Source organism: Symphodus melops (assembly GCF_947650265.1).
Source record: "Symphodus melops genome assembly, chromosome: 7".
Classification (NCBI taxonomy): domain Eukaryota; kingdom Metazoa; phylum Chordata; class Actinopteri; order Labriformes; family Labridae; genus Symphodus; species Symphodus melops.
This window is the reverse complement of record NC_136697.1, coordinates 4,155,680-4,182,075: the sequence shown is the minus strand read 5'-3', so window position 1 is coordinate 4,182,075 and position 26,396 is coordinate 4,155,680. Positions and strand designations below refer to the sequence as shown.

General features: G+C 43.4%; 2 protein-coding genes across 7 annotated transcripts in view; both read left to right on the top strand.

Annotated features, from left to right (window-relative positions):
• Nucleotides 1–278: 278 nt before the first annotated feature.
• Nucleotides 279–18,844, top strand: LOC306826190 (casein kinase I-like). Of its 6 annotated transcripts, none has more exons than XM_079347356.1 (13): nt 279–429; nt 3,574–3,720; nt 4,297–4,570; nt 4,681–4,750; nt 6,196–6,344; nt 6,674–6,908; nt 8,221–8,306; nt 9,035–9,119; nt 9,199–9,344; nt 9,871–9,951; nt 12,941–13,036; nt 17,164–17,270; nt 17,790–18,844. In XM_079347356.1, the coding sequence occupies exons 2-13, from the start codon at nt 3,692–3,694 to the stop codon at nt 17,842–17,844; spliced, it is 1,413 nt and encodes a 470-aa protein (XP_079203482.1). In that variant the 5' UTR covers nt 279–429; nt 3,574–3,691; the 3' UTR covers nt 17,845–18,844. The 6 variants fall into 6 exon arrangements, with proteins under 6 accessions (XP_079203482.1, XP_079203480.1, XP_079203481.1 ...); XM_079347354.1 differs by having other exon boundaries at nt 9,196–9,344; XM_079347355.1 differs by having other exon boundaries at nt 279–435; nt 9,196–9,344.
• A 2,100-nt stretch (nt 18,845–20,944) lies between these two features.
• The window catches only part of LOC306827177 (major facilitator superfamily domain-containing protein 12-like), a gene marked incomplete at its 3' end in the record, with an annotated part of 5,842 nt that continues 390 nt past the window's right edge, over nt 20,945–26,396 (top strand). Inside the window, 8 exon segments of the mRNA XM_079348846.1 lie at nt 20,945–21,435; nt 21,704–21,823; nt 23,528–23,738; nt 23,832–23,950; nt 23,953–23,960; nt 25,024–25,254; nt 25,360–25,452; nt 26,270–26,362. Of these exon segments, the coding sequence (XP_079204972.1) occupies nt 21,288–21,435; nt 21,704–21,823; nt 23,528–23,738; nt 23,832–23,950; nt 23,953–23,960; nt 25,024–25,254; nt 25,360–25,452; nt 26,270–26,362 (1,023 nt within the window). The 5' untranslated portion in view covers nt 20,945–21,287.

Genomic DNA, 26,396 nt, shown 5'->3' with positions numbered 1-26,396 from the left:
TTTAATGCATATTTTTTTATGTGATTTTCTTCTGCCATCCTGCTTTGCTGCTGTAACACAGTACATTTCTCCGCTTGCTAGATGAATAAAGGATTATTTTATGTCTTATCTTAAATATATTTTTTACCTGTTTGTGTGGGAGTGTTGGGTTATTATAAAAACATAGTCCACCTCTTCACTGACTACAGAGGCGGTGGAAATGTAAACAAAGAAAACAGATAAAAACACGGAAGTGCTTTAACAGTTCACAAAATTCAGTCTTTTAAATAAAAATAAATACAAACCAAACAAGCCCAAAGTTTCCCTGCAGTGTACGTGCGCCTCTGCCGCGCGGTGCATGCTGGGTAACAGTGGGTAACATCACACAGAGAATCAGAGATGACAACTGTGGTTTCCAAGCGGAGATAAAACACGACAGAAAGACAACGTGTAAAGGTATGAACGCGTTTTGTAACTTTGAACAACACTTGTATTAAACTGGTTATATTTATTTATGATTGACGACGTGTGACAGATATTCAGTGTTAGCTAAGTGGCTAACATGTTAGCCTCTTTTAGCTGCTAGCAGGCTGCGTCCTGTCTGCTGAAAACTAGCTGGCAAAGCTAGTTGTTGTTTAATCTTTGTCTTCACTACTCGACTTAATTTAAACACAAACTGTGCCTCTCTTCATCAGCTTGTGTTTCCTCCCCTCTCTATGGTCTGAAATGTGCTACTTTAATGCTAATGCTGTGAACTGCTGTCATACTAACTAACATCACTGTGGCCTACAACAAAACTTATCGGGAGTGATTCACAGTTTGACGTCTGATCGGATCAAACAGGGTGATATCTGTCTGATCAATACCTTTTAAAATAACACCTGATAACAGTGTGGGAGTGAAGTTATCTGAAAGATTCACAGTTAAAATCTGTAAGTTCACATTAGCTTCGTTAGCATCCTGCAGCTCCTCAGTTTAAAAGCTTTATTTAAAACACTTAACGACCTTTCATGTTGGTCGTTTTGTTTACCTTCAAATACACTGCGAAGTGTTGCAGCTGAGTCATTGAGAAAGACTGAACTGATCAGGTTTTATCAGCAGCAGCCTGCTTGTACTCGTTTGAAGGTTTTCCATGGAGGTGATATTGATAATCTGAGGAGACACATTTATATTAAATCATCTTTATCAGTCAGACTGAATGAGACAAGGAGTCATACCATCAGTGAACCAGCTGCACAAATGTCCATTCATAAAAAGCTGTGTTGTGATGTTTGCAGGCATGTTGAGGACACAGATGTAGGAGAGCTGCAGCCATTCAGCTTCATTTCATGTTTACACTTTAACAAACACAGCTCACTTCTTTAGTGTTTAAGGAAGGGGCATTGATGGCTTGAGTTTTGCATTAATAAAGTTGATGCATCAGGTTACATAATACATATGACATGACGATTGTGCATTTCAAACAAAACGTCGAGCATTCCTAATGTTTAGTATTTTAAAATGTGTTGGTATTTTATATTAAAAAGTTCTGGAAATGTGTTTATTAAAGTGTGGGTTATCAAAAGTAGCAGTGTGCTAACCTGTCACTGAAATGTGCGGCCCAGAGCTTCTTTTTTATGGTGTCTAAAGTGATGTCTGTGTCGTCATGAAGAGACGGACTCAAAGGTTTCCTCTTCTGGAGAAACGGATTCATCATGTGTCTAAAGTTTAAATACTCTCTGTCAGTATTTGTGCAAAACCACCTGTGATTGTGGACCATGTTGAAAAGTGATAAAAGTATTTAAAATTGATGCTTTTTAAATCTGACAGAGTATGGCTCTGTGAGTTAAAACATGTTGTTGTTTTTGCACCTCTGGATGATGATCAGTCAAATCTGCACCAAAAAGATTCTAGAAAAATGAGGAAACATTTAGTTTGATTTCTCACCGAGCGTTCAGTACTGTGTTTTTAATGTTTCTTTACAAGACGCACGCGTGTTAGAAAGTCAAATCAAATATGAGCGTGTGAAAGGCAGAGAGCGACATCACGTGTGGGACATTCTGATGAAAACATGACCTTCAGATTTCTATAAATCCAGTTTACTCATTTGTTCGTCCTCCTTCTCATTTTGAAGTTGCAGGACACTTTGTTTCTCCTCCACACCGTTCGTAGAGTTCATGATGTTTTTAAAGTGTCATGGCGGGAGCGCTCCTCTGAAGCCAACATTTAGCAGACGGCTGATCTGCCGTCTCGTTGACCGAGATGTTCAGGACCTTTCCCGCCGTAGAGCGACTGTGATGTTCAGAGTCTCTGCAGGTGATAGTCTCACTTATCAGAAGGGTTGAAGACGTGGACAAGAATAAGACAGATGGACACGGTCTGCGAGACCGACAAACACTTTGTTCTGACTTCTTATTTGCGGTCAAATCAGATCAGAGATTTCTCATCAAGGAAAAAAAAAGTGGATTGTTTTTTTTGTTCTGTTTTTTTTGTTTTTTTCCCCTCAAATTTGAATCCATGCTTCTTCTGATTTTACTGTATTGTTTTCTTTAACATGACCGGTATCTTTATTCACTAATGTTAAACTTTTATAGACATTTCCAGTCAAAGCTTTAGTGCTATTTGAAGCGTTTATAACTATCTGTCGGGTTTGCTCTTTATTTCATTGAGAACAAAATGGCGGGAAAAAACCGACTTGGCCCAATTTAACAAGATGTGATCCTAAAAAACTCAGTAGATTTCCATGTTTTGTTATTTTAAAGAAGGAGTTGATGCCTCATCATTGTTGTTATGATCCTGTGATGTCAGGAGGCCTGACTCAATCACACTGTGTGAACCAAATCCACTTAAGGCTACGAGTGTTTAAGTCTTTAAGTTAACTTAAAGTTACGGTAACACAAAGTTTGCAAAATCAAAACAGCCGTTAAAAAACAAAAAACAAATCCACACTTATAGTGTGTTAGCAGCTCCTAAAGGATTATCTTCTGTCTTCTTTGGTCTCATTTTGTAAAATAAATGGTGAGAGAATCGTATGTTGTTGCGTTCCTCTTTATACGTCCACGAAGGATGAAGATGGAGCCACGATCGCCGTGCTCCAGCACTCCTCACAGGAGCTTAAAGGTCGAGTCAGCACAAGGTGTAAGCTCGGCTCTTAAAAAAATTAGGCCAATGCCGAGGGTCAAAATCCTGCAGTTGGTGGAGTGTCGGCTTGAGGCCGGCTCAGGGAACACCGGAGGTCACATGACCACGACTGGCAGAAAAAAGCCGTTTTAAGTACACACGTTCACAGCCTGGTAGAAAAAAGGAAACGGATATCATGGTCACTGACCCTCACTGTACGAGTTTCTGTCTTTCACTTTGAAAACATTACGTGTTATATATAGTTAGGATGTTCGACAGGTGGGCGCCAGGTAACGGCTCGCTTAAAAGCCACCTCAGCCTCGGCTCAAAGTCTTTCCAGCATGGTGGCTGCTGATGACACTGGTCACTATTTTTCACTTCGTCTTCTCTGCTGCTGCGTCCACGCTGGTCACATTTGAAGCTTTGAATCTCGTCTCATTGGCTGGGGGAATCTCACCTGCACTATTTGTAATTATCTTCCCGTCTGTCTTCCAGGTGTGATCCGTTCTTTGGACCCGGGGAGCGAGGCTTCCCCTGACGATCGACAGCAGCAGGAAGTTGTGTAAAAGACTCCCAGTCTGTCAGACAGTGGACACTAACCCAGCACTGACCTATGGCCGTAAAACAAACCGAACTAACGAGGTACTAAGTCACACCTGGAGCCCACGACTAGCTTTAAAGGAAACACCTGAACTCTTGGTGTGTGGCGGTCATGATGGACGGGCGTGTCTGAGCCTGAAGCCTGAAAAGCTTCATCGTTTCTTGATACAATGTTAGCATTTGGCTAGCCACATATGGTGACGGATCAGGCCGTTCTCCCTCTCCATCTCCATCTCTGGCCCCTCCAAGGGGCTTGAAACTCGACTGAAGTCCCGCCCCTGACCCTCCCATCTTTTTTTATTTAGCTTTTATCTAATCGTTCTGTGACCCATTGAACATTCAAAGATTGCTCATCTTTCTCTCTTTTAATTGTACCGAGCATTAGCCTTACTAAATATGAGATTATTGTGAATTCATCTCATGTCCCGGTGAGAGAAGCAGGTCGTCACCCAGCTCTCACAATTTAAAGCCTGTGCTCTCACGTCAGTGCCCAACCTCACTTTGATTAACACTGACGCCACAGTAGACCACCCGCCCTGAAAGTCTCGCTGCTCAGCACTTGATTTGGTCGTTTTTTTGTTTTTTTTTGTTGAATGGAATCGGCTTAACCGTGGAGAGGCCAGGCTACCACAAACTGATGGACTTTGACAAGCGAGGAGTCGGAGGAGGAGGAGGAGGAGGAGGTGGTAAGGGAGAGACAGAGGAGGGAAAGAGGATGTCTTCAAAGACGGGGAGTCGATCGGGGCACGGAGGTCGGAGTGCCGGCTCGAACTCTGGGGTTCTGATGGTCGGACCGAACTTCCGGGTTGGAAAGAAGATCGGCTGTGGAAACTTTGGAGAGCTGCGACTTGGAAAGAACCTGTACACCAACGAATACGTTGCAATCAAACTGGTAACAATTAGTCCTTTTATTGTTATTGTTGGTGTCGGAGGCTAGCACGTTTACTACTTTGTCTAGCAGGAATAATGCAGTATTGATCTGAACATGATCCTGATTCACAGGAGCCGATCAAGTCTCGGGCGCCGCAGCTTCACTTAGAGTATCGATTCTACAAACAGCTGGGATGTTCAGGTGAGAAAAGTCTCTCCTTCTTTTAAGATCCTTTCATGAAAGGTACCGTTTTCTCCCCGTTTGGATGCAGGATCCACATCGACACTTTCTATGTCACTGTTTACTCCTCTTTTCACGTGTGGAAGATCAACGTCCTCTTATACTGGAGACTGAGACGGTCTTTCCACTCTCAGGCGGATTCTGTCGTCAGGCGGGAAAATAACTGAATCTGATTGGGCGCACACTTAAAGCATTTACTAACTTTACTTCTGTACTAAAGCCCTGACTTGTTTGAAAGTGCAGCTCCAGAGCTTCAGGCACGTGCTGGTTTGCTTTGACCCATTCAAACATGCAGTGCATCAAACAGAGACACAAAGGGTTAACCAGCAGCAGCACAAGACGGGGAAACAATCCGGTTTTTTCTTCTCAACTTTTACAACGTAGCTGAGTTTGAATTTCCTCCCTTTCCTTAAGATGAGACATTTTAATCATTCATGTAGAGAGCAAACATCAAGTCTCGCTCTTAAAGTAGGCCGGGTGAACGTCCTGTCTGTTGATTTAAAGACCATAATGAAAGGAGAGTTCACAGTATTGTATCAGCAGCTCCATTCATAGAGTTAATAATCAGAACATAATTACCCTTTAATTTAATGATTTTGTCCCCGTACCTTCAAGTCAGTGAGTGAACGGTCTCTGTTCAGAGGTGTCCTTGAATTAGCGAACGTTGTTTGAATAAATGTTAGCATGTAAGCTTTCTGTGACTGTGGCTCAAAGAGAAACATGACAACATAAAGTGACAGGATCAAAACAGACAGAAAACTCAGTACAGCATTTAACAGAGAAGTGAAACTTAACCTCCATTACTTTCATTTACTTTTAATTTGCTCAGTGCATTATAATAATAATTCTGTTTTATTTCTTTTAACACAGAGGTCTGTTTGTTGTTCCTGTTTATGAGACTAGTGATATGAGGTTTCTGAGGGGAAAAGAAAAATGTTGACTACATACCAATCGCACTGCGTGTCTTGAACTTGATTTAAAATAAATAAATAAATAAATAAAAATGTTGATTTAAAAAAAAACCCAACTTACCCACCGTCCAGCACTAACCCGAGCAGTGCGTAGTTCCCAAGGCAAAAAACCCCGACTCGACTCCACAGGCTCGAGTTTCTGTTCAAACGTTACTCAACCCAGCTGTCAGCAGGTAACAGTAGAAAAACAAACAGATGAGGCTTTGATGTCAGCGATCTGTTTGTGTGATGTCCTCCATCACCAGAATCGTCTTCAGGACCAGGAGACTTATTTAGAACCGTTTCGTACGCACAAAACGGGGTCCTGAAACGTGCGTACGCCCTTTCCCACGCAGAGACTGTGAGCTATAAAAACAAAGCTGAGGGTAAAGTTCCTCCTTTCCTGGCTCAGAAAGTTTATTTTCTTTGTCTGTCTCTCTCCATCTGCTCGTACAGAGGGCGTCCCCCAGGTGTTCTACTTTGGACCGTGTGGTAAATACAACGCTATGGTGCTGGAACTACTGGGACCCAGCTTAGAAGATCTTTTTGACCTCTGTGACCGGACCTTCTCTCTGAAGACTGTTCTCATGATCGCCATACAGCTGGTAAGATGCTCGCAGCTCCCTCATCGACTTCTTGTGCACTTCAGGCAGGAAGTGATGCAGCAGATTACTGACTTACTGCCGTCTCTGAAAACAAACGTGAGATCACATCTAAGAAGACATTAGATTAATGCAAAGTTACCTTCCCCACCATGCTCGCCAACGGTTTTGTTTGCTGCAGTTCCTGACTTTTCTACCGATGAAGTTAAAGTTTGATTTCTCGTCTGCACCCAACAGTACAGAAAGGAAACCGTTGTTTACCTTGAAAACACGTTTGGTTCATCACCGGGCTTCTCCCTGTTTTTGTCTTTTCTTCTGCTTCGCACTTGTAGATCAGCCGGATGGAGTTTGTTCACACCAGAAGTCTGATCTATCGAGACGTGAAGCCTGAGAACTTCCTGGTGGGTCGACCCGGCTCCAAGCGTCAGCACACCATCCACATCATAGACTTCGGCCTGGCCAAAGAATACATCGACCCAGAGACCAAGAAACACATCCCATACAGAGAACACAAGAGTCTGACTGGAACTGCTCGATACATGAGCATCAACACACACCTGGGGAAAGGTGAGCTTCATAAACACACACGTACCGCACGTCATAGTGAGATATACATTTTCACAACAAGACTTAGACAGTCACCGGGGTTTGATTCAAGCTGCCTGTTCGTTTAAAGACATACCTGAGAGTAAACGAACAGGTAGTTAAGAGTTGATGAAAATGGGGGAAAACAAGTCATTAAAAAAATCTTGTGAATTAAAAAAAAATGGTGTTAAATAGTGAAGGTATTTGATTAATTTGATTGAATGAAAGTGGAGCAAAAAGTCTTCCATCCATGATCCTGAAAACAGCTGAACTGATGTCTTTAAACGCCTTTAAATCCAGGCTGAGGACACGAGAGACGACCTCGTCCATGTGTGACTCTTTTTTTATACCTCTCACGGTTGTCTGCATGTTGTGAGTGTCAAAGAGGTTTTTAACATCAGTGGGATCAATAAAGGTGGAATAAACACAGAGCTGTTTAATGAAGGAGGGGTCGAAGTGACAGCAGATCAGTCCGTAGGGTCTTAAGAACTGGAAGGTCATCAGTTCAAGTTCCGGCCCGGACAAAAGTACAAAAGTTGGTTTGCCGAGGTGCCCTTGAGCAAGACACCAAACCGCAAACCCGCTCTGGTGCGCTCCCCTGTGAAGCAGCCCCACTCTGACGTCTCTCCACTAATGGTAAGAGTGTGTGTGTGATGCATGTCCCTGAAAAATAACAAAGTGTAAATCTGAATCTCCCTCAGGGATTAATAAAGAATTTCAAAATAAAAGAAACCCAAATAAAAATGCATTTAAATGGAAACATGAAGCGGTGACGGGATGTGATGCCTGAGTGAGAAAATGATTAACCACCAGCCAGCATTCACATCAACAACCTCTTCCCTCTGACCTGCATGACCTTTGACCTTCTACGCCCAGAGGATGTTTGTAATTGGATGACTGGGCTCACAGGTGGTCAAACACACACTTAAACATGTGCCTGCCTGTGGAGCCTCTCCGCTCCCTAAAAGCTGGAGAAATGCTTATTTTTAATAAAACTATAAATAGGTTATTTTTCTTTCTTTAAGGACCTGTAGTAGTAGATTTATTAACAAACGGACAAATCCTGAAAATCGTGTGTCTGCAGACAGAAGAGTCGCAGCTGGTCCAATAGATCAGGGGGGATTATAAATCAATGTGTTTGTCAGGATCTCAGCTTTTATCTGTTTGTATTATTTCCTGCCCTCTTCGAGAATCACTGCAGTAAATGTAAACAGCATTCAGATGTCTGTAGAAACGGCTGGAACACACGTGTGTTGTGTTAAACTGAATTCTTCTGTGTTGTTGTTTTTTTCAGAGCAAAGCAGGCGGGATGACCTGGAAGCTCTGGGCCACATGTTCATGTACTTCCTGCGAGGCAGCCTGCCCTGGCAGGGACTCAAGGTGGGGAGCGATCTAAACCATCATCCAGTGTGTTCATCATAGTGACTCACTGAGCACTGCAGGGCATGCAACACTGAAGCTAATCACATACGACATGCCGCTAAGGGCGTGGTCACACTGGCGGTCTGTACCATGGCCAATCACGCTTCAACCCTAAAGTCCAGGTCGTAGTGTGACCGCGGGTACACGCCGCTGACCGCCTTCATGATGGAGGAATCCAGTTTTATGTCCGTGTCTGACTGAAACGACTCAAAGTAAATCACACAGCAGCTGTCGTGTTTGTCTCCGATGTGCAGATGTGAACTCGGCTACGCTTCTCTTGAGTCCGCCTGTTTGTAAACTGAGCGCTCTTCATAATGACATAAAGCACATGTGCTGTATTACCGCACGGTACGGATGACCAGTGTGACATGTGACCGCGCTCTAAATAACGAATCTACAAAAAAAGTCTGGATGTTACATCTGTGTGTGTTTTGGTTCGAGCAGGGAGTCAACATGTGCATGTCAAACGTGTGTGTAGGATGTAAATATGTGCTGTACGCTGCTGCTGACACTAAAGGTTGGAGAGACGCTTCAGACAGACAGCTTGTCAGCTTGTGTGTAAGAACTTCTGGGGCTCCATGTACAGCCAGTTAAAGACGGGCATCTTCATTTACTATAACAGCGTTTGAGTGTTCTGTTGGATGTCTGACCTGTTGTGAATCCACTTGTGTCTCACTCGTTGTCAGGCTGACACTCTGAAAGAACGCTATCAGAAGATAGGTGACACGAAGAGAGACACGCCGATAGAGGTCCTCTGTGAAAACTTCCCAGGTTTGTATCAAAGACACGTTCATGTCTGAGCAGTTCTGTTTGTGCACAAACCAATGTGACTGTTTCTGTGGAACAGAAGAGATGGCCACCTACCTGCGGTATGTGCGTCGCCTCGACTTCTTCGAGAAGCCGGACTACGACTATCTGAGGAAACTCTTCACGGACCTCTTTGACAGGAACGGATTCATCTTTGACTACCAGTATGACTGGACTGGAAAGCCTCTGGTTAGTGTGGAGTGGCTGAGATGAAATGACCTTGAGTTTAGGGAAAGGTCAAAGCTGAGCGTTACCTTCAGAAGTCATTGAATGTATAGAAATAGATGAAGTCAAAGACACTGCTGTCTTTATTTAGTTATTTATGATTTAGTTATTTGTTAATTATTTATTTGTCATTTCGTTATTTCTTTTTTTACTTTATTTATTTCTTTTTTATTTATTTCTTTTTATTTTTGATTATTTACTATTTCTTAATTATTTCTTTTTTTTATTATTTAGTTATTTCTATATTATTTACTTATTTAGTTTTTATTTCTTTTTTAGTTATTTCTTTATAATGTAGTTATTTTTATTATTTAGTTATTTCTTATTAAGTTATTTAATAATGAAGCTTCTTGTAAGTTGTGATCTGAGTAGTCTGAATGGTTCTCGTACTTAGTAACTGACGTTAGCATGAACAGATTGAAGCCTGCTTTGAGGGTCAACATGTCAGTGTTGTTTTTCATGACTCTTGTTTTTTGTTTTTGTCTTGAAGCCCACTCCGATTGGTCCAGTATCCAGTGAGACTCCTCTTCAAACAAGTAACCGAGATAAAGCGCTGCAGACCAAAAACCAGGTACACGCCGTCAGTCCAAACAAACACGCCACACTTCCTGAATCCTGTCTGTTGTTGTTTTTACTGCAGTCTCACCACACGTCATACCAACATAGGCAGGCTGCGTCTCTGCAGTCTGATATAAGCCTTCTACTGTTGGCATGTAGAGCTTGAGAGAAGTCCGCTGTGCTCCCATGAGAAGCGTGCTGTTTCATACTGCATTCCTATTGGACGTAGATTACAGAAGCATTCATACTGTGAGATTATTGACCTAAATATCTGACACCATCAGGTATTTGTCAGCGCTGTCTTTGTAGATCAGTCATCTCTTGACCTGGGACGAACTACGATATCATTTAAAGATCACACCACGTGGTCTGAGTCAACGAGAGAGCGTCAACGTGTCACCAATGAAACGTATTCATGAATCAAATCAATCGACGGGTTGCATTTAAAGCTGCTCAGACTGAAAGAAGAAGCTGGTCTCTGACGGGCTCGTTGAGCAGACATGACGTTGTATTGATTCTGCAGGTTGAGCTTAAATCCACTGAAGCAGTTCTCCAAATCCATCTCATCATTAATATAGAAGCACTTTTTATTCACGAGACAGCAACATGAGGATCTCATATCCATCAAAAATACCATATCAGAATCTTTTTTTTTTCATAGTGACCTTAAAAAACCAGTTCATCCACGTTTTACTCCGTGTAATGTTTTTAAATGAAGCTGATGAGTTTAGTCTCTTTAATGAATGTCTTATAGGGGCTCTGGAAGTTTGAGGCTTTGAAAGGCATGAAGCTGTTAGACGGGGCCCTTGCATTTAAAGCAGGAGGTCCTGACTTGAACATTTGGAAGGTCAGAAGTGTAATAAAAAGTTAGACTGGGCACAGATGGCCTATAAGTCCAACAACCGCACGGTACAATCCATATCATGAGACAGAGGCCTCCACGTGGTTTGTGTTTTACACAGTCTCCCACATGATGCAGTAAAATAAATGTGTCAAAATAAATGATTTGTTTAACGTTCACATTACTCTCTGCAGGAGACCTGTCTGTCCTTCCTGTGGCCATTAAATGATCAATCTTTCTTCAGTGAACATCATTGATTTTACTACATTAAACATGTGGGAGTCTTTTAGCTTTCATATGAGACCTTTCTAAAACATACTGATTCATTGAAAGTCAGGTTATAAGCTGTTTCTACAGAATGGATAAGAGAGAAGACTTGTGTCAGGTCCACATTGATTTAGATAACAACAAACAAATAATTAACTCCAACACCTGCTCTTTACTGTCGAGAATAAAAACACACATCCATTCATGTCCTCAGAGATCCCACAATTAAATTCAAATACATTTTTAAAATGTCACGTGGAGCCCGAGCTCCGTCGTGTCTCTCAGGTGTTTTACCGTGTAGTGCCCGACACCTCTGTGTGTTGAAGTGTGAGATGCTCTCTCAGTTTTAATGCTTTGAGTTTGTCGTCCATGTTTGATGCTTCTGACCTGAGCGTGCCTCGCATCATGTCGTTTGGCTTCTACTGCTGCCTGCTGACTTTTTTTGTGAACTGCAGCATAAGATGTGCGTCGTTCAAATCTGCATGAGTGCACGTGCTGACAGGAAGCACATGACGACGTGCTGCCGGCCCATCAGAGCTTGTACAACAAGCTGATAACATCAGAGAGAGAGATATTTGTGATCAAGTGCTGAGTAAGTCAACGTTGTTCCACTTTGCTCGTTAGCTTCATCAATGGATGAACACACGCAGAGAGAAGCATAAAGTGCCCGCGACTTAGCCAATGAGTGGCTTGATTTAGTTGATTTTTTTTTTGAGCGTAAAGTGTTTCTCTTGTGACCAGCTTTGACACCCTCACATCTGAAACACGGCGCGCCTGACTCGCTCCTGTGTAGAAATGTTCTTACTCTGCGTGACACGTGCGTACCAGCCAGCTTTGTGCGTGCGCCACTGAATCTTTCTAAAGTACAGGCGACGCCCACGCCCTTATATGTCCATGTAAGGACATCCGATTGGTGTATCAGGACGAGAGCAGAGAGGTGGAGACGATGGCTCCAAAAGACAAAAAGAGCGGCGTGTCTGGGTGCTTCGGCGCCGTCACAGTGAATGACGTGGTCGCATTAGTGGTCAGAATCAGCTGATCAGTCACTCGTCGCGCGCCGTGACGGTCTGAAGCGCTCTCCTCTGAAGGCTGCTGTATCTTTCAGCCAGGCAGGATCTTTCATTTCTGAATGAGGCCCAGTGTGAGAAGATTTTTTTTAAAGACTACAACTGTATTTCTTTGGTGATGATTTCCCATCATGCACTTGGTAGAAACGTACATGGACGGTGTTTGAGCAGAGATGTGTCGAGTTTGTTTTGGGAGGAATTTAAAGCTCTATTTTGAATTCTAATTCAGTCAGATTTGTTCTTCAAATGAAGAAGCAGACTTTTTTTGTTTGTATTTTATTTGTTGCTTTGACTTTGGAAATGACCTTGAATGCACTTGAAGTCTGCTGACTGTGGTGATGCCCGTCATGCGGCTCGTCAGTAAGCAAAGAGCTCCTGACGTGATCGTTGTCAGGAACACTGAGCCGGTGAAAAACTGGAGGACGGTTTGACTCTTACAGAGGACGAGGGAGGAGAGCAGCAGGTGTGTAGAAGAGGAGTCAAAATAAGTGAGATAATAAAGCACATTTAACTAACGTATCTACGTCGACCTCGGCCATTAAGAGCAGGTTTTACAGCGTGTACGGTCTGAATCTTTAGGTGCTCGCCCTCCTGTTGCTCCTCCTTCAAATACTGACTTTGTATTCACTTTTTCTTTTTGACTTGGTTTCTCCTCTCCATGATGTCCCTGAACGCACCTCTCCATCTGTTGGTACACCTACTTCTCCTTTTGCTTACTGTTCTGCTGCTCCTCATTTTCACCTCATGTTTCCTCTCCATCACACCTTACCGCCTCCATTTCACCTCCTCTTCCCTTCCCCATTCTCCTGCGATTGACTCTCCTCTAGTCTCCCGAGGGGAAAGGCAGCCAGCCCACTCCGGTGACCAATCGAGAGCTGCTGGGCTCCCACCTTGCTGCTGATAGGCTGGGCGGGTCTGTCCAGGTACTTATAGGAAGGGTCGGCTCTCAGCTTCCTGTTTCTGTCTGCTTCCTTGTCTGTCCTTCTGCTTCTCTTTATTCTGTCTGTGCAGTCGGACTGTCTGTCCCTCCACGCCTCCTCATGTCCTTCTCATGGCACGCTGTGATAGAACTTGTGCCCACATGAGCTCACGGCAGCTTGTTATGTGGCTTGTTGGTAGATAAATGAAATGACCTTCTTCCTCACTGATTACAGAGGTGAGCGTGAATGTCGTGTAACGTAGTAACGTAAACCTTTGCTGCTGGTTATTGCTGTCACCACTGGGTCATGTGCCGTTTTTAAAGAGGACATATTATCCCTCTTTTTCACCTTTCAATCAGTCCCTCTGTGCTCTAAATGAAACTTCTGTGTTTTGGTCCAAATATAACATGAATCAAGCAGCAGAGGAGGTTTGTGACCCTGTAGAAACCAGCTCTCTCTGAACGCTCCGTTTTGGTGTGTGTCTCTTTAAATTTAATAAGCCCCGCCCCCTGAGTTTTCCCTGTAGACATCACTCCTCTGTAGACCTGCACAAAAGTTTAACTCTAGTCTGCAGATGGAGTCCATGGGAGGAGATACCAGGGGATTTATTTACCAGAATCCAACTTGTGATGTCACAAAGTGAGAACATTTAAAATGGAGCGTTTTCCTCTGTGTGGTCAGACTCATGCAGACCACAAACAAAGGACTGGATGATTTATTTCACATGTTGTGGGTCATTAAACACTCAGGTTACCCAAACAAGTGTTCAAAAACACTGTCCGTGGATTTTTCAGAATATGTCCCCTTTAAAACTAACTCATGTATAGTTTTTGAAGACTCATTAGCGGTTTTAAATATGTCGTACTGTTTTAAATTTGACCTGAAAGGGGTCGTGTAGAGGTGGCTGATAGGTGAGGTGGTGACCTTAGTTTGTTGCTGTAATGCTGCATTATCCCAGTTCTACAGTTTAGGGATGGGACGGTTTGAAGGCTTGTTCACGTTTGATGGGACAGCTGGCGTCTTTGTTTGAGTCCGTGTGCTCTGCAGCTTGTAACTCAATCTGTGGGATTGTTTCTCTTCTGCACAGTTGTGATAAGCCGCTGCTGAGAACCCCACTTTTCCTTTCATAATAAAAGCTTTCTAAAGACAGGAGAGCAATTTAGCAGGTTCCAGTCTGCAGGTGATGAAGATCACTCACACTCTGGTTTCATCATCACAAAGCCTGCAGCATGTGCTCACTGAACGACCCAGCATTCCTCCACCCTCACACAAACTGGGATCTAAATGAAGGAGTCCATCTCACACATGGAGCTTTTATTTTCAGTTGAAACGTTTGGAGTTGACTCTTCCTCCTCCTCTGTCTCTGTCCTCTTAAGGCTGTCTCCTCGGTTGAACCGGTCGTGGCCTCCCAAAGCTCTTCCTACTAAAAGTCTTTTCACTGACACACTTCCTCCATCAAAGAGCTTTAAAGACAGAAAATCAGCATCAGCAGGTCAAATCAGCTCTGTCTCGACCTCCCTTTGTGTCCCTTTGATAGTTGCCATGGTGACGGGGGTCTACATGGGACCTGAACCCCCTCAGCTCATTTCATGATGTTTGCACCAGTTTAACAGAAGAGGCAGTGTTTGTATGTTCACTGGTTTTAAAGTCAAAGTCAGTCAGATTTGTAAAAACCCAGGTACACCTTAACGCCACACAAGTACCCCAACTTAAGGACTCTAAAGGGGGGGGGGGGGGGGGCTCTGAGTCTCCAGACGTGTTAACACACAAACTGAATGAAAACCCAAATTCATCACGTTCCATTTACATCGTTTTGAATTCTTTGTTCTTGGATGGAGCTGTGTTCAGTCACCTGAGCAGAGGCTCCTCCTCTTCCTCCTCCTCCTCCTCTTCATCAGTGGAGTCACAGCCACGAAGTGTTTCATGAGCTCCAGTCTCACGTCTGCATGCTGCCTGATGACTTTTGTCCTCACACGTGTTCCTGCACGTCGAGCTGATTCAGGGAAACCGTTCACACGCCGTTCTGCTCGACTTGGCGCTCAGTGTTGACCTCTCAGTCAGCCTCTTCATCACGTCTGTCCGTGGAGCTTAGAGACTCGATCAGGGTCCAAAACTATGGAGGCGGGTCGATGCACGTTTTTCAGCCATAACAAGAGATTTAGTTTTGTTACATGTTGTTGTTTAACGGCCTTCACTTTATAAAAAGGTAGAAGTGCTCCCGTCTGGAACCAAAGTTACATGTCAAAAGAACAATTCATCTGTGATGATACTTTCATATCTTTAATCTACATAAACCACGTTCTGTTCATCTGATCGACTGTTGATGAAGCATACTGTTCATTTAGTGAGAACAGCTGATTTTTTACGTGCGCTGTAAAACGACTCGATCCTTTTCACACTCTCGCTTTCTTTCCAGTGTGGACACAAAACAGCTTTTATTTTGAAAGAGAAAAGGATCCTCGGGGTTCGTGTAACGAGCACAAACTTCACCACAGGAACAAAAGGAACGTGTCACTAAAGTTCAAACGTTATTAAAAGGCCGCCCCGCCCCGCCCCGCCCCGCCCGGCGTGTCACACTGCTCCCCAAACTGAGAAGAACTTCTCCCCTTGGTTCAGACACAGGAAAAGGAGAAGCAGCTGATTTAGAGGATGTAGTGTGTAACCTCGCTGCAGTGTCTGTCCCACGACATTATCTGCATGGACTTCAACTTCATTGATCATTCTCTTTCCCAGCTGTGCCGTGATAGTCCCTCCATGGATCAGCTGAAATAAAGCAGCCAATAAAAAGTCACGTTCTGAGTGATCAAGCAGGTCAGATACTCCCGTTGACCTCTGACTCTGACTGAAGTGGTTGTGAATGAGGCCAAAGGTCGTCGTGCAAAGTGAGCATATGACTGATAGTGAATGTAGATGTACAGTATCATAGATGCTATCTGGTGTCTTCTTTAAAGAAGTCTGTGCCTGCTGTTATCAGCGCCACCTTCAGCTTCGTATCAGAGGAACCTGTGATAGGAGCGGTGAGCCACAACAGATGCTCTTCTCTGATCAACACGTGGTGCTGCCCAACATGCACGCGGAGGTCGGCCGTCAGCTGTAGAGTGTGTGTGTGTGTGTGTGTGTGTGTGTGTGTGTGTGTGTGTGTGTGTGTGTGTGTCTGTGTGTGTCTGTGTGTGTCTGTGTGTGTGTGTGTGTGTGTGTGTGTGTGAAGGCAGAGGTGTGTGTGGGTGTGTCAGAGCCTTAAAACAACCGAAGCTGCAGACACTCTCTTCACACTGCTTCACCTGTTTCTCAGGCTCGTTTCCTTATCAATACACCATAATGACTTCTAAAGATCCGTCTCATCACTCACTCGGACTCTTTTCAGTACAGAGGGAAATCTAATGCTTTCAGTGTGTGTGCTTTATAAACCTCTGTGATCTGATCTCACACCTCCATTATGCATCTGTTGAGCTAATGTTTCCTGCTGCTCACGTTTTGTGCTTCTTCTTGTTTTCTGTGTTCGTCTCCATCACTTTTGAACTTGAATTTCCCTCGGGATCAATAAAGTATCTATCTATCTATCTATCTATCTATCTATCTATCTATCTATCTATCTATCTATCTATCTATCTATCTATCTATCTATCTATCTATCTATCTATCTATCTATCTATCTATCTATCTATCTATCTATCTATCTATCTATCTATCTATCTATCTATCTATCTATCTATCTATCTATCTATCTATCTATCTATCTATCTATCTATCTATCTATCTATCTATCTATCTATCTATCTATCTATCTATCTATCTATCTATCTATCATCTCACCTGCCTTTCTCTGTTCCCCTCTGGGTCTTCATCTCGTAGTCATCCTCTGCATATTCTCCGACTAAATGTTATTTTCATTTCTGTGAAAATCACAGAACAGATGTCAGGGGGAGAAAGGAGCAAGTCCCCAAATATAAGTGAAAAGAGTTTAATGTTGAAAGTGTAGAAAAATGACCTTTTTTAAACGTTAGTGAGGAAGCATGTCATTTTTCACTTTCACACAGTTTAGATATTTATTTGCCTTGACGTGGATTTAAAGCGTACTTTGATAAAATATTGGGTCACTCAGTGCGTTACTTCTCCGTCTTTCATTTCAGGTGATGAGTTCAACCAACGGGGAGCTGAACACAGACGACCCCACAGCAGGTCACTCCAACGCACCAATCACAGCCAACGCAGAGGTGGAAGTAGCTGATGATACAAAGTAAGGACGCGCTCACTGAAGTCATCACTGCCTCTTGTCGTTTCACTCAGCATGAAGACGAGTGTTGCTTTGTAAAGATTGACACACACGCACTACACACAGGAAGGTGTGATGCACTCAGGAAGGAGCAGCACGGACTCGTCAGGTGTTTTCACTAAGAAGACAAGTGATGCTGCTGTTCTTGTTTAACACAGTGTCTGGTTCAGAGGGGATCCAGGTTTGTTTAAAAGCCTCTCAGTGACTTTAAAAAAACAACACACGTACACGGCTCTCTGCTCGTTCACAATGATGCAGCTCAACTCCACCTCCTGTGCTTAAAGCCCGTCATGACTCCGCTTAGAGCTTCTTTACAGAACCTAATAACACATTCATGCCTTTTTATTCTGATAAACATGACAGATACAAGTTCTCAGTGGAAACATATGAGCTATGATGTATTGACTGGCTGTGCAGGTTGAAGACTTTTAAAGAGACAGGTTGTATTTTCAGTCTGTTGAATGATGTGTTTGTGTTTTGCAGGTGCTGCTGTTTCTTTAAGAGGAGGAAGAGGAAAGCTATCCAGAGACACAAATAAAGAGGAAACACCACCTTGTCTCCTTTTACCCAAATCTCTGTCTCCTTTCCTCTCTGTGGTTAGTCCTCCTGCTATCGCTCTCTTTAACTTCACTCCTCCTAAGCTCGCTCCTCGGGTCGGCTGGGCTGGCTCGACTCTGGAAGCAGACTGTGATCGCTGAAGCCGACAGACTGAAGTCTTCTGGACTGACTCGACGTGTGTGTGCTGTTCAGTCTGTGAGCTGTACGTTTGGACTCATTGTAATTATCGCCTCTGACGGAAATGTAACTGGATCAAAACAAACTGCTGTGGGAAACAAGTGCACACGAAAAGCAAGCCCATCGTCTGACAACTGGAATCAGATGGTTTACTTGCAGCCTGCCTCGTTCTTTATTTTGTATGTTTTTTTTTTTGTTTTTTTTTCTTCCTTACTGACTGGTTCAGAAGTGAGAGAAGTGGTTTTGTGGGGAGATACGGAGCAGCATAAAAGGAAAAGACGGATAGACAATGACACTGTCAGACTACACCTGCTCACCAAACATAAACATCTGTACAAACACACTCAGCTCGTTATTCAAGACTTTCAGAGGACACTGAATGCAGCTCTCTGCCATGCTCTTTAAAGTTTATATTTCCTTGGTCAAAGGAAGTACAGGGTAAGCTGCTTTGTCAAGTTCCTGCACCAGACCAGGCTTCGTGTCCTCCTCAGGCTCCCTCCGATGAAATCTCACGACCACAAGAATAATACATTTATAAAGATGTTTATCAGAAAGCTTTTTCCTGTTTTAATTTGTAACTAAAGATGATTGTCCACAATTTGGAGCCTGTTGGTTTTTTTCTGTGTTTTTGAGTTGTTCAAAAAGTTTGTGTTTTCTAGCTTCAATTGTGTTCCTTGATGTTTTTTAATAACTTGTATTTTAAATCTTCAGATTATTTTTCCTCCCTTTTTTTTCTCTGGCTTTGAGTCAGATAACTCCATTAAAAAAAAAAGAACCAAATGAAATAAAAGCTGATCATTATTTATAGGAACCATGAATAATATTGTGTTGTGAAGCGTGTCATTAAACCACCGTGTGACTCCACAGCTCACAGTCAGGGGGAGAGAGAGTCTCATGTTTTAGACTTTCATTAAGAAGGCCAAATAACCGTCTTAGGGAAATCACATTTTAAATGGACACTTGGAAAAGTATCACCAAGGTTAATACGAGTATTGAGATGAATATTATTTGAGCCAATAGTTAAACAGAAGGAGGCCTGGATGTCACAATGGTGTGATGATTCAGATTGACTCCCAAGCAAGACGATTCCCACTCGACTGGCCAATAGAAACACAGCAAAATCCTGACGCCAGAGCAGAGCAGAGCATCGAGAGCAAACAAGAAGAAAAACATTTTCACAATGATAGCAAAAAATATTTGAGTTTAAAAAAGTATTTTGAGAGATTTTTTTTCTTCTTCTCAGAATTAAAAATACTTCGTCTCAAAACTTTTTTTAGTCTCTTTTTTTGTTGTTATTTTTGGTATGAAAACTTGTTTTTTCTCTTATAAAATCCATTTTTTGCTCTCAGTGTGATAACTTTCTCAGATCATTTATTTTCTCTCTCATGTAATAAAGACAAATCTAACTCCATAGGAGGCCTGCTGACATTTTGGCTGTAAGTAAATAAGCTGCTATGGAAGGTTACTCTTTTTGATTTGGATGGAAATACATGAAGCACATCTGGGTATCAAATAAGAAAAAAACCTGTTTGGCTTCAGTCAAAGATGTTCCTGAGCCCATGTTCACCTGCCAAGCTTCTCAAATCTATAATGCATCCCCAAACCCACGTTAAGGTTTAAACTTTATGACGAGGGTCACTGAGAATTACAGGTATTTGTACATGTTCATTGTTGAAGTCATGTCAGTGTTTCTCTGATCTGACACCAGTAGACACATTTAGCTGGTGACTGATTGTGTGTCTGAGTCTTAAATGTCACAGAGATCAGGGTTTTGATTGTTGGCGCCCTCACATCCTCCATGTGATCTGTTCACTGACAAGATGCAAACTGCACCTGAAGGCATCGCCATGTGAGTGTATGTGTGTTCAAGTTAAAGTAGACAATGATTTACAGTCTATGGTACAGGATGATTGGGTGTCTATGTACTGAGGATTGCTTTGAGGGCTAAGTAACTTTACATGACGCGAAGTTTACCCAAAACGTTGGTCGCAATTTCCTGCACATTTTGTGGTGAAAAATAACTTGTGCATGCTTCCCTTTAAGGAAGTACTCTTCAGGTGATAACATCTAGGCACTGGCTGCTGTGGTTATTGCATGCTGTCATGTGTCTGCAGAGGATTTACAGAACATGTTGTGTGTTAGTGTACATGTACAGTAAGGCACGCTTCAAGGCAAAGTGCTTCACATAAAACACCAAAAGCATCAAGACAGAGGAAAGAAAAAAGACACCTTCAAATAGAACACGTAGAAATCACTGAAATTAATAAAACTTAAAATATGTTCAAGTAAAAATAATTCAAATAAAATGAATTGAAGTAAAAATATAAAAAAGAGTTAAAATCTTTATTAAAACAGTCTATTTTAAAGAAGCTGGTGAGTCTTTAAGCTGGATTTAAAAGAGCTGAGAGTTTCAGATCAGACCTGCAGTTTTCTGAGTTTGTTCCAGATATACGAAGCATAGAAGCTGAACGCTGCTTCTCCATGTTTGAATCTACAGGAGAAAAAGATTTAACTGGATGTGTTACTTTAATTATAAAAGAACTTTCCAATCATATCATATTATTGTGTAACTACACACACACACACACACACACACACACACACACACACACACACACACACACACACACACACACACACACACACACACACACACACACACACACACTTTAAATGATTAAACTATTAGAAGAGCTGAAAGTTTGTTGGAGGTTATAAAACAAACTGTTTTTATCTCCCCCGTGGTCTTTGTTGTTCTTGTTGTTGTCTTTGTGTAGTTGTGTTTAGTTGTGGTGTTTGTGCTCTTCACACAATCATTCATGACTGAACAGTACGCCGTCACGTGAGGAGCAAGCTCTCTGTGATTGGCCGAGCCGAGCCAAGCAGGGGGAACCGGTTTCCTATTGGTGTTTTTTTATGCTGACATCATCACTGCTGGTCTGAGATGTTGTTTACATCAGCCTGTAAATATGTCGCTTCACATCTGGAGAGAGTCAGACCGGTCACTGTGAAATGAACATGAGACAGTTTTAAACCTGATGGATGAGATGTAATTAAACACGTGTCGGGTTCTTCATCGAGGCTGGTTCCGTTTCACTTTCCATTCCTCTTCTGGTCGGGACAGGATCACCTGATCCAGAGGAAACCTCCTGCCGGGCCAGCAGACATCCACCTGTGTGAAGGGGACACGGATCACACATTGAAGATCTGTTTCAGGTCTGTCAGAGACCAGCTTCAGACTGAAGCATGTCGGACACTCAGAGGACACTTCCTGTCCTGGGGAGGCTCAGTTACGCGCTCGGACACTTTCTCAATGACCTGTGCGCGTCCATGTGGTTTACTTACCTCCTGGTCTTCTACCATGCTGTGCTGGGTTTCCAGAACTCCTATGCAGGTTTGTGTTTCTTGTTTCTGATGTTTTGAATGGAGTAAAAGCAGGATGGTGATTGGCTGTGTGGCTGTGTCCTGTGTCCTGTGTCCTGTGTCCTGTGTCCTGTCTGTAGGTGTGCTGATGAAAGCAGGATGCTGACTGACTGTGTGGCTGTGTCCTGTGTCCTGTGTCCTGTGTCCTGTGTCCTGTGTCCTATGTCCTGTGTCCTGTGTGTAGGTGTGCTGATGAAAGCAGGATGCTGATTGGCTGTGTGACTGTGTCCTGTCTGTAGGTGTGCTGCTGCTGGTCGGACAGGTAGCTGATGCCATCTGTACTCCTCTTGTTGGCTACGAGTCTGACCGGACACCAGGCTGTGGAAACTACGGCAAGAGAAAGACATGGCATTTAGTAGGTAGGACAGACAACTACATATTACTACTCTGTGACGAGGTGTTTTCCATTTATTGCCTGGGTTTATATTAGTACCAGGCGGTTTCTGCTGTTTAAATATTGCAGTAAATAAACGGTATGATAACATACTAATGTTAACACATGGTCATCTTCATACATGCATGTTTGTGTACGCAGTGAGACTCTCTCTTATTGGTTTATACACCGTGCTACAGAGGGTGCTAACAGCTCAGGGAAGAAGACAGCAGTCCTGAACTCGCTCCTTGTTTGTCCTCAGTTAGTTAACGTATGCACATTCTCTCGTAAAGATTATTCATGTCAGCCTTTATGAAACTTTGGTTTGGACTATGAATCCCACGCTGAACACCTAGCACATGTTTTATTGATCATGTTCAGGTCAGAAGGTGTTTTTACAAGAGTCGGTCACGACAGGGAAACAGGGAGAAAACAAGACGAACAGGAAGTGGTTGGTTCTTGTTTTGGTGTGGGTTTCTGTTTCTGTGTTAACTGAACATTGTGAAACAGACTGTGGATTGTGGACACAGACTGTGGATCATTTTAGATTTATGGTCAAATAACATAACAACATCATATCCATCACAGACATCCGCTCAAACATGCTGAGCAGGTATCCATGGGACATGTGTGAGGGAGTTCAGTACTTCTTGATCAGGTTCGGATGAAGAAGACGTCTCTTTGACTCGTACATGTCTCAGAGTCACGTCTCAGACAGTCGGCTCCAGATATCACTCTGCTGCTGTGATGACATCTCTTTAGATGCATCCACTACTTTCTCAAGCTGAATGAATCCATTCAAAGACACACTCACAGTCGTCCTCGTGACAAACCCACACAGAGTTCTTCAAACACATCCCGCCTGTAACAAGGCTGCAGGAGTTCACCACATGTCAGGCTTCATGATGTTTGACATCCTGGGCAGTGTCATCTGTTCATTATCATCTACGTCTTTACATTATCAAGTCAACAACTTTATTTATATCACACATTTATAACAGGCGAGGCGGACCAAAGTGCTGCACTTTACATTACATCCAAAAGTTATAAAGAAACGTACATTTAAAGTTCTCGTGGTCTCTGCTGTTGGGCTAAAATAAATGTGTTTTATAAACATGATTTAAAGTGTTCAGATCTTACATTAAAAGTTTATTCTGAAGAGTCGGAGCTGCAGCAGAAAAGCTTCCATGTCCTGGTTTAGTGCTCGTCCAGGAGCAGCTGGCTGGATCACCTCAGTCCTCTGCACATGAAGGAGTCCAGGTTCATTATCAGGACTCCACGTTCCATGTTCATGACTCGTCGTTCACAGCTTGTTCACTTGTCTGGTTTCTCTCTTTACTGTCATGTTTGAATGTCTTAAACTTCTGCACACAACATGAGGTGACAGATAAGTAGAGTGTGATATCTGCACGTGTGTTGATGTGACGAGCTTGTTCCTGTCGCTCCAAAATCAAAGAGGGAACATTTCTTGACCTTCAAAGAACTGAAGATGTTGATAAACTGTCATTGTTGTCGGTAAGCTTGAAAAAGATCTCGATTTTCTCCTCGATTCTGCACAAATGAATCAAAAATGAGGTTTGTGTTTTTTTTTCAGACTGCAGTGAAAAGATGACGTGTGTTTAAGCTCTACTTTCTGGTTAAATATGAGTGTGTGTTTGTGTGTGTGTGTGTGTGTGTGTGTGTTATCCAGGGACGCTGAGCGTGATGCTGTCCTTTGCGTTCGTCTTCAACCAGTGTCTGGGCTGCGACTCGCTCACCCCTCAGTGGGCCAGTCTCACCTACTTCGTCCCGTTCATCGTGGTCTTTCAGTTCGGCTGGGCGGCCACTCAGATCTCTCACCTGTCTCTCATCCCCGAGCTGGTCACCTGTGAACACGCTAAAGTGGAGCTCACTGCATACAGGTACGTGTTCTTACAGCCAGCTCGACACACAACGCAGGTACTGTACAGGTGATGAGCATGCTTCATGATGTGTGTGTGTGTGTGTGTGTCCAGGTATGCGTTCACAGTAATAGCCAACATCACAGTGTATGCATTGGCTTATCTGCTGTTCCATATCCAGGCGAGAGGGGACGACGACCCACTCAGTGATGAACTGGGACCAGAGGACATGCCGTCTTCAGGGTGAGGAGTCTCATAGGAAAACAAAGAGCACAACATTCAGACGGGCTGTGCTGATCAAAGTCCGGGGGGGGGGGGGGGGGGGGGTCAGAGGGTTTGGCAGGGTTCTTGTAGGAGGAGATGATAGCAGGCAGGTGTGTCGATTGGAGATCCAGAGCAGGTGAGCAGAGTGGGGGGACAACATGCACATGTCATGTGACAGGAGTCAAGGAGCAGGTACAGAGTCACGCGTGATCTGAGTCACTCAAAGGGCCTGACGGGGTCGCAGGTTAAAATAGAGTCTTAAAATCATCACACAGTTTTTAAAGCCAATCAGCCTCATCGCAAAGACCTTTCTATTCCCAAACATGTCCGTGTGAGGAAGTGCTGATCTGCTCCGTAGAGCACGTTTTACTTTGAAAGGACCTTTGATGGACAGATGTGTTTTTAAAACTAATCTCACAGGTCTGTGTTTAATCAGATCATATAAACTCAGTGAGACGGCTTCACTGCCTTACTCTCAAGGGAACATAATGTGCTAACGACCATCTGTCAGCTGGCTCACAAACACATCAGTGAATGCAGGTTGAGGCCTGCTGTGTCAGTCATACCTCTCAATAAGAGGAAGCATCTGACACATGTTAAAACGATCTTCTTTCACTTCTTCTCCTTCACATGTCACATATTTATTAAACAGTATGATTTAAAAGCTTTCTAAAACACAAGCTAATGATGTCACAGGATTTAGATTTTTTTATTATTCCATCCATCCAAGTCGCCGCTCTGCTCTCCTCCTGTGTGAAGAGAGTCAGACAGCTCAGCAGCAGGTGACCAATGGGAGCCTGGATGACATCAGGGTGTTGGCTCTTCTTCTTTCCGTACACTAAAGCGTGCAGACGAGCAGAGACCAGGACACGTCCCATACTGAGTTTAAGAACCCACTGGTGCAGATGTTTCCTGATGACCTCTAATGGAACTGTCACTTTGATCATGTGCTCATAGTTGTCACAGTTGTATTTCTCTCCTGATGAGAGAAAGTCGAGTGTGTCTTGTCATCAGACGGATGTTCTGTGGTGTTTGATTTCAGAATCTGGCGCTGATTGTGCTCGGCATTGGCGCCCTCTTCTCTCTCTTCTTCCACCTGGGGACCAAAGAGCGGACGTTTGTGGTGGAGGCTGGCGGGGAGGAGGAGGAGAGGGAGAGGAAGAGGACGGAGGAGGAGGAAGAGGGGGAGCGCACGCCCTTACTTTCACCTCCGAAGAAGAGATCAGCTCTCCTGCTGTGGAAATGTTGGCTGAGACAGCCGGCGTTTTACCAGGTAGGAGGAGTCTGTGTGGCTCCGACATGAACGCCTCACTTCTGATGAAGAAACGTTTCTGAACGCGTCTGCTTCGGACAAACCTGTTCATTCCTGTGTGCGCAGGTGGCCTTACTCTACATGTCGACCAGGTTGATAGTCAACCTGTCTCAGACCTACATCTCAATGTACCTCATCAACACTCTGGGGCTACCCAAGGTAACGCTTCACACCACTCTTCAAACCTTCATGAGTATTTAAAAAGACATTCAGTTCTCAGGGGCGTTGAGACTTTGTTTTTAAATCAGTGTGAGGAGACGTCATGTGACCCTTTGATTCATGACTTTAAAGGCAGCGTTGGTCATTTTGAAAAACTAGCATGATTTTAAAAGTAGCGCTCCTTCTGCACCCCCCCCTCTGTGCTCCCTGAAAAGCCACGCCCCCTTTACTTAAATGCACGAGCGCCATTCGTCCAGAAGCGGACCTCTACGCATGTATGTGGTAGAGAACGAGCAGCGAGGCGTGTGATTGGTTCATCAGATTGGTACCTCGTGGCAGACATTGGTGGACGTTTTTACAGCTGATACGGATGATGGATTTTCTTTGTTCCTTTTTCAGAGAACCTGAGTTATTAATGTCTGTCAGGACCTAAAGACAATTTAAACCCTGTCTTTAATCAACACTTCTTTGTGTGACATGCTCATCTGCATGACGAACGTCATGAAGCTTTTTCACCTAAAAACGATCAGACATTGTTCACAGGTCGCTGCAGACTACTAAACACTGGCTGAAAGGAAAAAAACAATCGAGTCAAACTTGAGGCCTGACACGACTAAATCTGACGTGACGTTAACACATTGTATTCAGAGAAACAGTACATCATTACGAAGCGTAAAATCGATCTATCAATGCCTCACCTCTTCTGCCGTGTGGATGGTTCTTATTAGTCTGACCTCGAGTCAGCTCATTTTAATCACATTAAAGATGTAAATGAATCCATCTTTGGTTCATTCTCTTTTCATTTTTCCTCCAACAGAATTTCATTGCAACCATCCCGTTAGTGATGTTCCTGAGCGGCTTCATTTCCTCCTTCATCATGAAGCCTGTCAGTAAACTGATCGGAAAATGTGTAAGTGACCGTAACAACGCAGTAACAGTTGTCT

Coding starts and splice junctions, on each gene's coding strand:
- LOC306826190 (XM_079347354.1), top strand. CDS start 3,692: ATGGCCGTAAAACAAACCGAACTAACGAG. Junction 6,909..8,220: donor CAACACACACCTGGGGAAAG/GTGAGCTTCATA, acceptor TGTTTTTTTCAG/AGCAAAGCAGGCGGGATGAC. Junction 9,120..9,195: donor CCTCTGTGAAAACTTCCCAG/GTTTGTATCAAA, acceptor TCTGTGGAACAG/AAGAGATGGCCACCTACCTG.